Source organism: Capricornis sumatraensis, chromosome 5 (assembly GCF_032405125.1).
Source record: "Capricornis sumatraensis isolate serow.1 chromosome 5, serow.2, whole genome shotgun sequence".
NCBI classification, from domain to species: domain Eukaryota; kingdom Metazoa; phylum Chordata; class Mammalia; order Artiodactyla; family Bovidae; genus Capricornis; species Capricornis sumatraensis.
The window spans coordinates 16,668,676-16,684,187 of NC_091073.1; the positions used below are offsets into that span (position 1 = coordinate 16,668,676).

Sequence of the window (15,512 nt, forward strand, 5' to 3'; positions counted from 1 at the left end):
TAATTAGGTCGTATTTGTTTATTTTTGTTTCTATTTTCATTACTATAGGAGGTGGATTGAAAAAGATCTTGCTGTGGTTTATGTCAGAGTGTTTTTGCTGTGTTTTCTTACAAGAATTTTATAGTGTCTGATCTTACATTTAGGCCTTTAATCCGTTTTGAGTCTATTTTTGTGTTCTAATTTCATCCTGGTACATGGAGCTGTCCAGATTTCCTAGCACCACTTACCGAGGAGGCTCTCTTCTCTCCGTCGTGTATTCTTGCCTCCTCTGTCATAGATCAGGTGACAGTAGGTGTGGGTTCGCCTCTGGGCTTTCTGTCTTGTTCCACGGATACATATTTCTGTTTTTGTGCCACTGTCATTTTATTTTTGTGCCAGTGTCATGCTGTTTTGATTATTGTATCTTTGTAGTATAGTCTGAAATCAGGGAGCCTGATTCTCCAGTTCCATTTTTCTTAAGATTACTGTGTCTGTTTGGGGTCTTTTGTGTTTCGATAAAATTTTTAAGGTCTTTTTTTGTTCTAGATCTGCAAAAAGAAATGGCATTGGTAACTTGATAGGTACTGCATTGAATCTGTAGTTTACTTTGTGGTATAGGCATTTTGACAATAGATTTTCAAGGCCAATAGTGAAATAATTAGGCTATCATATGTTTTAATTAGGAAAATCTATAATATATTTATGGACTTCCTGAAAATACCTAACTCGAAATATTTTTCCTTCCAGCTGTTTATTTGCCAATATCACATATGGCTGGCAGCAGACACAAGGGGTATCTTGGTCCTCATACCTGGAAACCCTATGCTCAACATTATTGTCAGCACTTTCATATTTGTTTGTGTGGCACATGAAATTTCTCAGATCACTAATGATCTTGCACAGATTATTATTCCTAAAGATAACTCATCTCTGTTGAAAAGATTGGCATGTATAGCTGCATTTTTTTGTGGACTCCTCGTCTTATCATCCATTCAAGATAAATCAAGACATTAGGATTCTAAGAACTTAAAACTCTTCAGATTAACTTTGAATCTACCTAGAGGAGAACAGCATCTATCTGGAGATGTATTGTAAATGTATATGTAAATAAAATTTGTGTGGCAAGAAGATAGCTCAGTGACATCTGTTGAACACGTGTGGTTGTATATTTTGGAAATGTACATATACAATGTGAAATACTGAAGAAGATTGAAGCAGAGTGCATTGTATAGGATTGCATGTGAAAAGTCTTTCCTACTGGATCTGCATTTCCATTTATAAGTGATTTTAAGTTAACATATGAAGGCAGGGAAATAACTACCTTTCCAGTAAAAAATACAGATAATTTAATTAGCTTAGTAACACCACTGAGTGTTTTGATATTTACTAAATTTATGGTAATAAAAATTATATGCACCTATATTCATCATTGAACTTCCTACTTCATCGAAAACTTTCTTACTCAAGAAAGATTGCAGTGTTGTTTCCTTATATGTGCAATGATGTGGAATGACAAACAATATCTTTTATTGTCCATGTTCTGATATTATGTTTCCTGATATGATTTTTCTTCCTAACTGTGGTTTTCAGGTATATAAGCCTAAAATCTTTGTACACTTTGTCCCAGAGTTGTTCTAGGCTCGATGACAGGGTTTTGTCATTGATGCTATTGTAGCTTTTTATAAAAAGGCCAAATTTTCTTTCCAGTCCAAACATGCACCTGTTTCCTTTCCTTAAGCTGCACCAGTGTAATGCCAGTTACCCTGTGGAGGCATCACATATGCTTTCCCCCATCTAATTAGTTTTTGTATATTATTTCCAATGTTTGGAAGCTCTTTATAACATTTTGGTATTTCCTATTACTCCCTCCTATTTTTTAAAAAAATATTTATCAATCTAAATGTGTGCAGTGTAGTAAAGATTCAAGATATGTTTGAGATGTATAAGTAGAATTTTAAGTAAACTGGTCACCTTGGGCAATGTTTGTTTTTGGTTTTGTTACAGGCTTAACTGTTAGAGGTATAAATTTATTTATCTGTTGTACAGATTTGATTATAGATTTTAATGTTTTAAAAATTGCACTTGTTTGCTGTTACTGTGTATGGGGTAAAATATTTTTTGTTCGTGGTATATGAAAATATGGAATAATTTAAACAGTAAATAAACATTCTGTGGATGCTTATTTTTGTATTGTAAAGTATCAATTAAACTATGTGGTTTTTTTAAAAACTGGATCCATTAATGATTGGTTCAAATGTCTTATAATTCATTTCCTCAGTTTAAATTTACTTTTTTAACCTCTGAGCATATATGGGTAAGTCACAGTCATAGTTAAAGAATAATTTAGTTATCAGTGCTTTAGAGGGTAATCTGCCCTTTCTACTCATGAGTTAAAACATTGTTTTATTAGTAATGTTACTTGAAGATTTTAAAATTGGAGTATTTCTTTAGCACTGGATTTATGTGTTAATGATATATTTCCATTAATTGAGGAGTGTCTCTCAAACAGATGTGTGTTCGTTCTTTTTCTCTCTTCTGCCCTTACTTAGTCTTTTGACATTTCCCAGATAGACAATTGTAATGATTCATTGCTCTGCTTCCTAGACCACAGGCTTATAAGTAGAGAATAGTATAGTTATAAATCAAAAACTTCCAAGTACTGTGATCACATCATTCTTGCTAGTGTGGCTTGCCAATGAGTAGAGTGCGTTTTAATTTAGCTTGTAAGTTTTATCACCTGAGAAAGATTCTTCCTGATGAAACAACTGAAAAAAAAAAAGATGATCAGTATTTGTTTTTTAGAAGCATTTATATCTTCTAATAGTGATACCCAAGTGAATATAAGTTTTCTTCCCTATTTGAACTCAAGCCTGAAACTTAACTGGTGAGCCCTATTTCTTCACATGTTTTCATTTAATGTATATATAAAATAAAACAGTGACAGATAAAAAATTTTTAATTACATTTGTGATTGAAATATTCTATTTGTATTTGATTTTTTAATGAGTCTTTACTGATAAGAGGTTGTTGTGCTCTAAGTTGCCACAATGTTAGCATCTATGTATGGTATATTTTAATATTTTTTCTGCATTGACTCACATAATGATTGTGTGCATTACTCAGTCATACCATTCTTCAGAGAAAGATGTTTAACAGAATATTTAGATATGCTAAAATTTAGAGAAAATCTCAGGTTCTGTGAAACTCAGAATTTCTATAAATTACATCACGTTGAAAAATCTGTCCTCTGGCTTCAAAAGGCCCTTGCCTTACTCAGTCTACCCCAGTCCTCCCCTGTTGCCTTTGTCAAACCTTCCCATTTGTATGAATAACCAAAATAGCATTAAAAATTCAGAGCCTTGTGATACACCATATTAACATAGAAAGATAAAAACCATGTGATAATCTCAATAGATGCAGAAAAAGCCTTTGACAAAATTCAGCACCCATTTATGATTAAAGCTCTTCAAAACATGGACATAGAAAGACCCTACCTCAACATAGTAAAGACCATATGTGATAAGCCTACAGCAAACATTATTCTCAGTGGTGAAAAACTGAAAGCATTTCCCCTAAGATCAGGAACAAGACAAGGGTGTCCACCTTCCCTACTATTATTCAACATAGTTCTGGAAGTCCTAGTTATAGCAATCAGAGAAGAAAAAGAAAAGGAATCCAGATTGGAAAAGAAGTGAAGCTCTCACTGTTTGCAGATGACATGATACTGTACATAGAAAACCTGACAGACAATATCAGAAAATTACTAGAGCTAATCAGTGAATTTAGCAAAGTTTCAGGATACAAAATCAATACACAGAAACCACTTGCATTTCTATACACTAACAGTGAAAAATCAGAAAGAGAAATTAAGGAATCAATCCCATTCACCATTGCAACAAAAAGAAATATCTAGGAATAAACTTGCCTAAGGAGACAAAAGAACTGTACACAGAAAATTATAAGACACTAATGAAAGAAATCAAAGATGACATAAACAGATGGAGAGATATCCCATGTTCCTGGGTAGGAAGAATCAATATTGTGAAAATGATTATACTGCCAAATGCAATCTGCAGATTCAATGTGATCCCTATCAAATTACCAATGACGTTTTTCTCAGAACTAGAACAACAAATTTTACAATTCATACAGAAACACAAAAGACCTTGAATAGCCAAAACAGTCTTCAGAAAGAAGAATGGAACTGGGGGAATCGACCACCCTGACTTCAAATTATACTACAAAACTACAGTCATCAAGACAATGTGGTATTGGCACAAAAACAGAAATATAGAACAATGGAATAAGACAGAAAGCCAAGGAATAAACCCATGCACCTAGGGGTACCTTATTTTTGACAAAGGAGTCAAGAATATACAATGGGGCCAAGACAGCCTCTTCAATAAATGGTGCTGGGGAAACTGGACAGCTATATGTAAAATAAATTTGAACACTTCATAACACCATACACAAAGATAAACTCAAAATAGATTAAAGACCTAAATGTAAGACCAGAAACTATAAAACTCTTGGAGGAAAATGTAGGCAGAATACTCAAAGCAAGATCCTCTATGACCCATCTCCTAGAGTAAAAGAAATAAACAAGTGGGACCTGGTTAAACTTAAAAGCTTTTGCACAGAAAAGGAAGCTATAAGTGAGGTGAAAAGACAACCCTCACAATGGGAGACAATGATAGCAAATGAAACAACTGACAAAGGATTAATTTCCAAAATATACAAGTAGCTCATAGAACTCAATACCAGAAAAACACATTTCTCCAAAGAAGACAGGTGGTTAACAAACATGAAAAAACACTCAACATCACTCATTAGAGAAATGCAAATCAAAACTACAGTGAGATATCACCTCACACCAGTCAGAATGGCCATCATCAAAAAGTCAACAAGCAATAAATGCTGGAGAGGGTGTGGGGAAAAGGGACTGCTCTTGCACTGTTGGTGGGAATATAAATTGATATAACCACTATTGAAGACGGTATGGAGATTCCTTTAAAAGGTAGGAATAAAACCACCATATGACCCAGCAATCCCACTGTTAGGCATATACCCTGAAGAAACCAAAAATTTAAAAGACACATGTATCCCATTGTTCATTGCAGCACTATTGACAATAGAACATGGAAGCAACCTAGATGTCCATCAACAGTTGAGTGGATAAAGAAGTCCTGGTACATACACACAGTGGAATATTACTCAGCCATAAAAAGGAACACCTTTGAGTCAGTTCTAATGAGGTGGATGAACCTAGAACCTATTATACAGAGTGAAGTAAGTCAGAAAGAGAAATATTGTATTCTAATGCAAATATGCAGAATCTAGAAAAACGGCACTGAAGAATTTACTGACAGGGCAGCAATGGAGAAACACATAGAGAATAGACTTATGGACATGGGGAGGGGAGGAGAGGGTGAGATGTATGGAACAAGTAACATGGAAGCTTACATTACCACATGTAAAATAGATAGCCAACAGGAATTTGCTATGTGGCTCAGGAAACTCAAACAGGGGCTCTGTATCAGCTCAGAGGGGTGGGATGGGAGGGAGATGGGAGGGAGGTTCAAAAGGGAGAGGATATATGTATACCTGTGGCTGATTCATGTTAAGGTTTGACAGAAAACAAAATTCAATAAAGCAATTATCATTCAATAAAAAAATTATTAAAAATATTCAGAGCCTTCACATAAAACCATTCACTGTACCTATGAAGTGAATCCTATTACTGTAGGTGCTAGTATAATACAACATTTCTACCCTACCATTCCATTGTAAGACAAGTTGCCAATTAAAATTTTTTAAATGGGTGAATATTATTTCAAATGTTAGGAGGCTTTTAAGCATTGTAAAATTAAGTTTAACAATAAGCATATATATGTTTGATTATTATATTTTTTAACTAGATTGTAAAAAATATTCAATATATGTGTGAACTATTAAGCCTATTAAATAACCATAGGACCTAGAGTAGAACCTTCATAAAACAGACTTAATAAAAGACAGTTTGTCAAGGAACATGCAACTTCTAGGAGAATGCCTCTTCTGCTGCAGATGGATACAATGGGAGGGACAATCTAGTAAGCTTGAGAGCCAAATTGGAATTTTTTTTGTTTAGCAGTATTAAATCATTAGTACACTATCATTTTGACCTACAAAATGGGACTCAACAGCTTCTCTTGATTAAAACAACTTGGATAGTTACCTGCAGAATTGATTTTGACACCAAAATTCTAAATACACTCACACTTTAAATCCATTCTGATATTTTAATGAAATCCCTTCTAGTGTCCTATATACTACACATTAGAATGATAAGACTTGCTTAAAAGTTAGATTGATAAGGTAGTATAAGTAAGAGGCTATTTTCTAAGAGTAGAGTTGAATATATTATGAGGTATAAACTATCTAATAGATTAAGAAATAAGATTTAAATTTCTGTGCTTAAAAATACTTCCAAACAAGAGTCCATGACCAGATGGCTTTACAGGTGAATTGTATGAAACATTTAGAAACGCATTAACACCCTGATACCAAAACTAAACAAAGATACCACCAAAGAAAGAAAATTACAGGCCAGTATCACTGATCAACATACAGGCAAAAATCCTCAACGAAATCCTAGCAAACCAAATCCACCAACACATTAAAAGGAACATACACCATGATCAAGTAGGATTTATCCCAGAAATGCAAGGATTCTTCAATATCTGCAAATCAGTCAGTGTGATACACCATATTAACAAATTGAATAATAAAAACCATATGATCCTCTCAATAGATGCAGAAAAAACTTTGACAAAACTCAATACGCATTTATGATAAAGACTCTCCAGAATGTGGGCATAAAGGGAACTTAATATAAGAAAGACCATATACAGCAAACCCACAGCTAGCATCATTCTCAGTGGTGAAAAGCTGAAAGCATTCCCACTAAGACTAGGAACAAGACAAGAATGTCCATTCCCTGCCACTTTTTTTCAACATATTTGGAAGTTTTAGCAACAGCAATTCAAGAAGAAAGACAAAATGGATCCAAATTAAAAAGTTGAAACTCACTGTTTTTATACAAAATTTATTTTTATACAAAACTTTATGAAAAATTATTTATGAAACACTTTTTAAAATGCCATTCTAAAGTATAAAAATGGAGTAGATCAACATTTTAAAAGGAAATGCTTGCCTGGAAGTGATTGTCATGTGCAGGCAAAATCTTCATCCTTAAAAGTGATCATAATATTTTAAAATTCAGCTGATTGTATTATCATTTACTTCACTAATACCTGGGCTTCCCAGGTGGCACTAGTGGTGAAGTATCCACCTACCAATGCAGGGGGTGCAGGTTCTGTCCGTGGGTCGGGGAGATCCCCTGGAGGAGGCTATGGCAACCCACTCCAGTATTCTTGCCTGGAGAATGCCATGGACAGAGGAGCCTGGTGGGCTGCAGTCCGTAGGGTCACAAAGAGTTGGACAAGACTGAAGCGACTTAGCATGCACGCACTAATACCTAGTGGTCCTATTCCATAGAAGATATTTGAGAGAATTGGTTTTTAATTTTATTTCTTGTTGGCTATGCTGGGTCTTCAGCGCTTCACTGGGGCTTTTATCTAGCTGGGTGAGTGGGGACTACTCTCCCTTGCCGTGTGTGGACTTCTCATTGTGCTGGCTTCTCTCACTATGCCTCCCAGAGTCAGTAGTTGGGGCACACAGGCTTAGTTGCCCCACGGCATGTGAAATCTTCCCAGACCAGGTGTTGAACCCAAGTCCCTTGAATTGACTCACGGATTCCTAAGCACTGGACCATCAAGGAAGTCCGTTGAGAGGATTTTTTAATAATGAAAATTGCTAAAAAGTATCATAAAAGTATTAAGAATTTTTTTAAATTATACAGCTACCACAGATGGATTATTTAATTTTTTTAATCTCCACTGCCAAAATAATAAACCAGAACTTAGCTGATGGTGAAAGTTCTCCATGTTTATCTCTTAATATGAGTTCCAGCCAGACCAGTCTTACTGTTCCCCAAATGTACTATTCCTTAGTCCCCACTCTCTCATCCACCTAAATCCAATTTTTTTAACATAGAATTTAAACTCCACATCCTCTGTGAAACCAACAGTTTATATTCTTTTCAACGATTCTAGCATTAATTACCTGGTTCCATTATATTGTCCTTTTTTTTCCCACTCCTTCAGTAAGATTGCAACTCCAGTGTCAAGATGGATATAGTCATGTGCTATACCCAAAGTAGGTCTAGAAATGCTTGGCCATCAGTTAAGGAGTTCTGGTTTTACTTCTGCCATCTTAAAAACAAAATTCCTCTATCTCTAGCATTCCCAAAGCTACAGCTTCATTTATCTTCTCCTACAGACCTGAATTGCCTCTTGTCAAGATCAACAAGAGCCTGCATATTGCTGAATCTATTGATCAGTTCTTAGGTTCCACCCTACTTAACCCACGTTTGACACCATTTACTGCCCTCTCCTCCACTATGATCCCAGGACGTCACCATTTCCTGTTCCCCACTACCTCCGCAGCCATTCCTTCACAGTCCTAGATACTAGGCCCTCTTCATTCTGTCAGTCTCTGAACTCCAGTTCCCCAAAGCTCAGTCCTCAGAACCTCAGGTGATATTACTTAAGGAGTGAGTGCTGCTGCTGCTGAGTCACTTCAGTCGTGTCCGACTCTGTGCGACCCCATAGACGGCAGCCCACCAGGCTCCCCTGTCCCCGGGATTCTCCAGGCAAGAACACTGGAGTGGGTTGCCATCTCCTTCTCCAGTGCATGAAAGTGAAAAGTGAAAGGGAAGTTGCTCAGTAGTGCCGAACTCTTAGCGACCCCATGGACTGCAGCCCACCAGGCTCCTCTGTCCATGGGATTTTCCAGGCAAGAGCACTGGAGTGGGTTGCCATTGCCTTCTCCAAGGAGTGAGTATAAATAGTCAAATGGCTTTAAACCTTATATTTGGATATATTTTGATGTCTACCAGCCAAATTTATGTCTTTAGTCTGAACTTCTTCCCTGAAAATCAAATCTAGATACCTGAATATCTCTATTTGAATATTCAAAAGACATCTCAAACTTAACAGGTCTAAAACTAAGCTTCTCCACTACTGGCCGCAAACAAAAACACTCATAGTCTTTTGTTTGTTTGTTTGTTTGTTTTAAGAGGCCTGGCTTTTTTTTCCTTTTCTGCTGTGCTGCATCTTGATGGCTGCACGCGGGCTTTCTCTAGTTGCAGCGAGTGGGGGCTTCTCATTGTAGTGGCTTCTCCTATTGCAGAGCATAGTCTCTAGTTGTACGGGCTTCAGTAGTTGCAGCACACACAAAAACACCCAGTCTTATTCTCAGCAAATGGCAACTACATTGTTCAATTGTTCAAAACACTTCAACTCTTAGACTTTTTGTTTTATACTTTAGTAAATCTTGTTATTTTCATCTTCAAAATAGGTCCATAATTCAGTAATTCAACCACGTTCCATCATCTCCAGTGTGATCACCCTGTTCCAGAAGTCCACTGGCTCTTTCTTGAATTACGGTACTCGTCAGCTTTTTTCTTTGTAGGTCTCCCATACTTACTCTTTTTACATACCTATGCTTTTCAGCTTCCATCTCGCCCCTCCTTAGAACATAATCTTTCGAGGACAAGGTTTTTATTTTACTCCCTATGGTATCCACAGCTCCTAGAATAATACCTCATAATTACTTGCCAAATGAACTAATTAATAAAAGCTACAGAAATAGTATCAAGTACTAATCCCATACAGGGCAGGTGGGCAGCCCTGCAAAATGATGAAAAGGAAAATTATTTTCCCAGCTGCCTTCTTAGTGATTTGGACAAGAGGCTAAAAATATGCTTTATTTGAGTTTTAGGATATTGATTTGAATACTGTTACAAAAAATTTAACCCACTTACATGGTCAGATAAAAAATGAGTGCAAATAGTCACACGGCACATAACCTGTGACTCTGCAGCAAATAACGGTCTTTGTGTGGCCTCCCAGGTGGCACTAGTGGTAAAGAATCTGCCTACCAAAGCAGGAGATACAAGAGACCTGGGTTCGATTCCTGCATCGAGAAGATCCCCTGGAGTAGGAGATGGCAACCCACTCCAGTATTCTTGCCTGGAAAATTCCATGTGCAGAGGAACCTGGTGGGCTACTGTCCGAGGGGCTGCAAAGAGTCTGAGAGAACTGAACAAGTGAGCCTAAGGGTTTTTGCGGCCTGGATGGAAGCCACTTGCATTCCTGAGTGCTAGCCATACTAGGTAGAACAGGCTCTTACTTGCTGTGCATTCTACTATTTTTCATTCTCTTACTTTATGCTGGGGAAAATGTCAATTGCAATCTGTCATTGTACTTCTGCTATTATATTTGTTATAGTAGTGGGAATTATTTGGAATCCTATCTCTACCAAAAGTGGAAAATGAAAAGATGAACTAGGAAGGCTATGTATTTTAAAAAGAGATTGTGCTTTTTGGGGAAGTAAAAAATAGTCTTCTGTGTTCAGACAAAATGTGACTGTGTCATAAAACTACTTAAAAATGCCACTTCAAAAACCATTATGAAATCAACTCTACTAAAAATTATTGCCAGTACATAAAAATGTATATGTGGGTGCCAGTATAAGTAAAAATCAGATTAATGAATTAAATGAAAGCCTGAAATTTCAACCGGACTTTAATGAAAACTTATTGAATAATACATGCTGCAAAATTCAGGTATATATTAAATGAAAAAATTACATCAGAATATGTAACAGATGGTAAGTTTTAAAATCATATCCATTGAATGTACCAGAAATTACATGCCAAAAAATAAGCTTTGAAAATAGAAAGCTAATGAGGAAAACTTATCTCCTTCAGTATATCAAGATATGGCCACCTAATTATATTTGTGCTTACACTGAGAATTCTAATGTAACCAACTCAGAAATATACCAATGTCCTATTCATTATAAGAAAATGATATACTGATTGATTGAGGAGATCCTAAAATTTGATATAGGATGAATACAGTCACTGATATCATAAACTGGGAGTGTTTGGTGGCTTATCTTATGGACAAGTCAGTGTTTTCTTTGATAAATTGGATGTACCATATGGGAGCCTGCTATATAAAAAAAGGTTACATGGCATTGTACTTAGAGTTCTTTAGAACTATCGAAAGAAATTAAAATTTTTTCATAATTCAAGAGAAAATGACCATTAGCCTGGTTTCAAAGACTGGAATAAAGATGGCCTGTTTTGATTGGCTATTCAACTCATCTTACCAGTTTGAATATTTCTCTGCAAAGACATTCAAAACTGATTGAATATATGACTCGATTTGTTCATTCTCAGGATAGCTGAGATTTGGAGAAATGTATCTGGCAACATATTTATTCTGGTTCATTTTCTTACACTAAAAATGGTTTCTACAGAAGGAACAGTTGGCACCTACCTTCCCAAAATTATAGGGTTGAAGACTAAATTCTAGAAAACTCTTTCTTGTTTTAAATTTTATAAAATGTAAAAGCACTATTCATTTTCCTTTTCATATTAATAGTGATAGTACAAGTGAACTATGAGGGGAAAGTGCAAGTTATGTGGCTGCCACTCAATATGGTACCAAATCCTAAATACGACAAAATCGGAATGCCTGAATTCTAGGCAACACCAGGAGTAGTTGCCTTAAAATATAAAAGTTATACAGGTATCTTATCCATTATGAAGAATTTGGGGAAATATGAAACAGGATACAATGAAATGCTTTGTCTTTAAAGGATTCAAAGATAAAATTTTTACTAAACATCATAATGGAAAAAAAAATCTGACATTTTTACATCTTAAGAAAAAATGGTACCAAGATTCTTTTTCCAAATTCGAGGTAAACCAACAAAGAAAAACTTGCATTTTTTTATTTTCAAATTTAAAATATCTCCAAGATTATAAACATATGTTAGATTAAAGGCTTACACCATCTTACATTAAAAATAAAAAGGTTATCTGGTAGTTGTGGGTCTTTTTTTTTCTTTAATTCTTAGCTTTCTTTACTCTCTAATCAAAGTACTTGATTTTTGACCGTAGTTTTTTCATAACTAGGTCAGTATGTTTTGTTTTGTCTCATAAATCATAGGATCAGTGTGAGTCGCTCAGTCATGTCTGACTCTGTGACCCCATGAACTGTGGCCCGCCAGGCTCCTCTGTCCATGGGATTCTCCAGACAAGGTAAATAATACTGAGAGCATCTTCTATGTTCTCCTCACCTCCCCTCAGAAAACAGCAGCCAACATTTTCTCCTGTGTTTCCTCCTTCAGTGGAAGGTAGCACCGTCCTTCTTTCTCCCCAGTGGAAAACCTAGGAATCATCTCAACTCTTGATTCTTTCTCATACATTCCATGCAATCCATGTCTTAAATCCTTTTCAGTCCTCATATTTCTCTTCTCTCGTTGCTACCGCCTCTTTTCAGGCTCTTATTATTTCCCCTCTAGAATCTGGAAATACCTGGTTTTGCTTTTATCATTATCTAGATCATTTTCTTCTTCCTTTCTCTTTCACTGTTGCATATTAAATCAGATTCTGGCCAATGAGGTCAATGAAATTAAAATCTCATAGGGTAGATGAAGATTAGTATTTCTTATATGTTCTGCAGCCACATACTGTAGAATGTGGCTAGGCTGAGACTTAGTGTTGGAGAAATTTCAAATGTCTTTGCCAGTCTTTGTACAAAGTCTTCATTATCTTCAAGACGGTTTGTCGTTCCCTTCTCCGGGGGATCTTCCTGACTCAGAGATTGAACCTGGGTCTCCTGCATTGCAGGCAGACTCTTTACCATCTGAGCCAGCAGGGAAGCCCTGATTAACAGGATCATACTGTACTCTGTGAGACTAGACTAGATAGGTTTGGAGTAGCAAGACGAGTTTTTCCCTAAGTGATTCAGGAGAAAAATAGTGACAGCCATCCCTGATGTAGACAGGGTAAACTAGAATTAAGAACCCACCTCACCTCCTTCCATCTCACCCTCACCTCAGGACACTATCACTAAGAAAAAATAATGGAAAAACATTTACTTGAAGACCAAAAGGCCCAGCACTTTCAAAACACATTCACGCACAAGGGAAATAGAGCTGGAGCACTTAGAGATTATGAAAGTTTAAAGGGAAACTGTAGAAAAGTAATGTATGGGCATGGCTCTCCAAAAAAGAATTTACATAGAATAATGGAAGGAACACACACATACAGTGGAAGGAGTAGGAATTGTATTGAAACAATTGGATGTATAGACACATTAAGCTCTAGCTATTAATGCGGACTATATAGATTAATAGAATATAAAACAAATATTTTAATTCAGAAAATATTAGAATAAGGTAATATTTGATTTCACATTGCTAAGGAGAGATAGACATAGTCTTTAAATAGTCCCGAGACAACTGCTTAATTATGGGAGTGTGTACATGCATGGGTAATCACTCAGTCGTGTTTGACTCTTTGCAACCCTATGGACTGTAGCCCACTAGGCTCCTCTATCCATGGGATTCTCTAGGTAGGAATAGTGGAGTGAGTTGCCACTTCCTACTCCTGGGGATCTTACCAAACCCAGGGATTGAACCTGAGTCTGAGTGGGGGCAATAAATTCCCTTTCTTACTCAAGACTGTATATTGTCACTCTGTTTATTTAACTTATATGCAGAGTATTGGGCTGGGTGCGAAATGTCAGACTGGAAGTGAAATGCTGGGCTGGATGAAGCATAAACTGGAATCAAGATTGCCAGGAGAAATATTAGTAACCTCAAATATGCAGATGACACCACCCCAATGGCAGAAAGCAAAGAGGGACTAAAGAGCCTCTTGATGAAGGTGAAAGGAGAGTGAAAAAGCTGGCTTAAAACTCGTTCAAAAAAACTAGGATCGTGGGATACAATCCCATTGCTTCATGGCAAATAGATGAGGAAAAAATGGAAACAGTGATAGACTTAATTTTCTTGGACTCCAAAATCACTGTAGATGGTGACTGCAGCCATGAAAATAAAAGATGCTTGTTCCTAGACAGCCTATTAAAAAGCAGAGACATCACTTTGCCAACAAAGGTCCATATAGTCAAAGCCATGGTTTTTCCAGTAGTCATGTACAGACGTGAAAGTTGGACCATAAAGAAGGCCGAACACCAAATAACTGATGCTTTCGAACTGTGGTGCTGGAGAAGACTCTTGAGAGTCCCTTGGATTGCAAGGAGATCAAACCAGTCAATCCTAAAGGAAATCAACCCTGAATATTTGTTGGAAGGACTGATGCTTAAGCTCCAGTACTTTGGCCACTTGATGCAAAGAGCCAGTTCATTGGAAAAAACCCTGATGCTGAGAAAGATTGAGGGCAGGAGGGGAAGGGAATGACAGGGGATGAAACGGTTGGATGGATCACCAACTCAATGGACATGAGTTTGAGCAAACTCTGGGAGTTAGTGATAGACAGGGAGGCCTGGGGTGATGGAGGCCATGAGGTTGCAAAGTGTTGGACATGATTGAGTGACTGAATAACCACTCCATATGTCAAAAGATATTTAAGGTGATTAAAGGATTTAAAGACATACAAAAGAAGAGTAGAAAATGTACATTAAGAAGTCCAAGCACATACTTCTCACCATCCAACAGGTCAATTAATTGAGAGATGAGTTGCTAGGGTAAGGAACAGTGACCTTATTTGGAAAGCCAGCAAAGTGAGAAGATGATAAACTACTTGTCAATGAACCAATGTCACAAAAAACCATCTTCTCTGATTTAGAACTCAGGCTTCTTTGATAGGGGGAAGGGATAGTTAGGGAATTGGGATGGACAGGTACACACTGCTGTATTTAAAATGGATAAGCAACAAGCATCTACTCTATAGCACAGGAAACTCTGCTCAATGTTATGTGGCAGCCTGGATGGGAGGGGAGTTTGGGGGAGAATGGATACCTGTGTATACATGGCTGAGTCCCTTCACTGTTCACCTGAAACCATCACAACATTGTTAGTCAACTATACTCCAATATAAAAGTGTTTTTTTTTTTTTTAAGTTCAGAGAGAGGCGAAAGGAATATTGAGATCATCAGGAAGAGAAGGTATTCACATTGTGAAGAGGGAGGGTGAGTTCCCAGGGTCTCCATGCCTCTCTGAAACCTGCATAGTCCATTCCCCTCCGAACAACCCTCTGCTCCTTTCTGTAACCCATTAAAGTTCTGAGAAGTGTTTTAGAAAAAAGAATTCAGGCCTCTTTTATATTAAAACAGGGTGGGGGAGGTAAAATCCTAGAAAGGGTGTGTTAATTTCTTACTGCCTAAGACTGTTCACAGGTGGGCCTGGTCAGCATGTTTCCTGTGAGCCAGACGAAACTATTTTAAGTCAATGCTTACTTCCTGGGAGGTAGGGTTCCCAGAGATGCACCATTATGTATAATTTAGGCTTATAGGCAATATCCCGTTAGTGGTTAATTTGTAATAGAACAGAGTTTCTTCCTTATTATAGTTTCCACTGTCAATGATCCATTTCAGAATCCTGTGGGA

General features: G+C 36.9%; 1 protein-coding gene across 2 annotated transcripts in view; it reads left to right on the top strand.

Moving 5' to 3' along the window:
- The window catches only part of CASD1 (CAS1 domain containing 1), a 53,987-nt gene extending 51,896 nt beyond the window's left edge, over positions 1-2,091 (top strand). For both annotated transcript variants that reach the window (XM_068972817.1, XM_068972818.1), the window contains one exon: positions 727-2,091. In XM_068972817.1, coding sequence (XP_068828918.1) covers positions 727-993 — 267 coding nt within the window. In that variant the 3' untranslated portion in view covers positions 994-2,091. The remainder of the gene's footprint in view (positions 1-726) is intronic.
- The last annotated feature ends 13,421 nt before the right edge of the window (positions 2,092-15,512 follow it).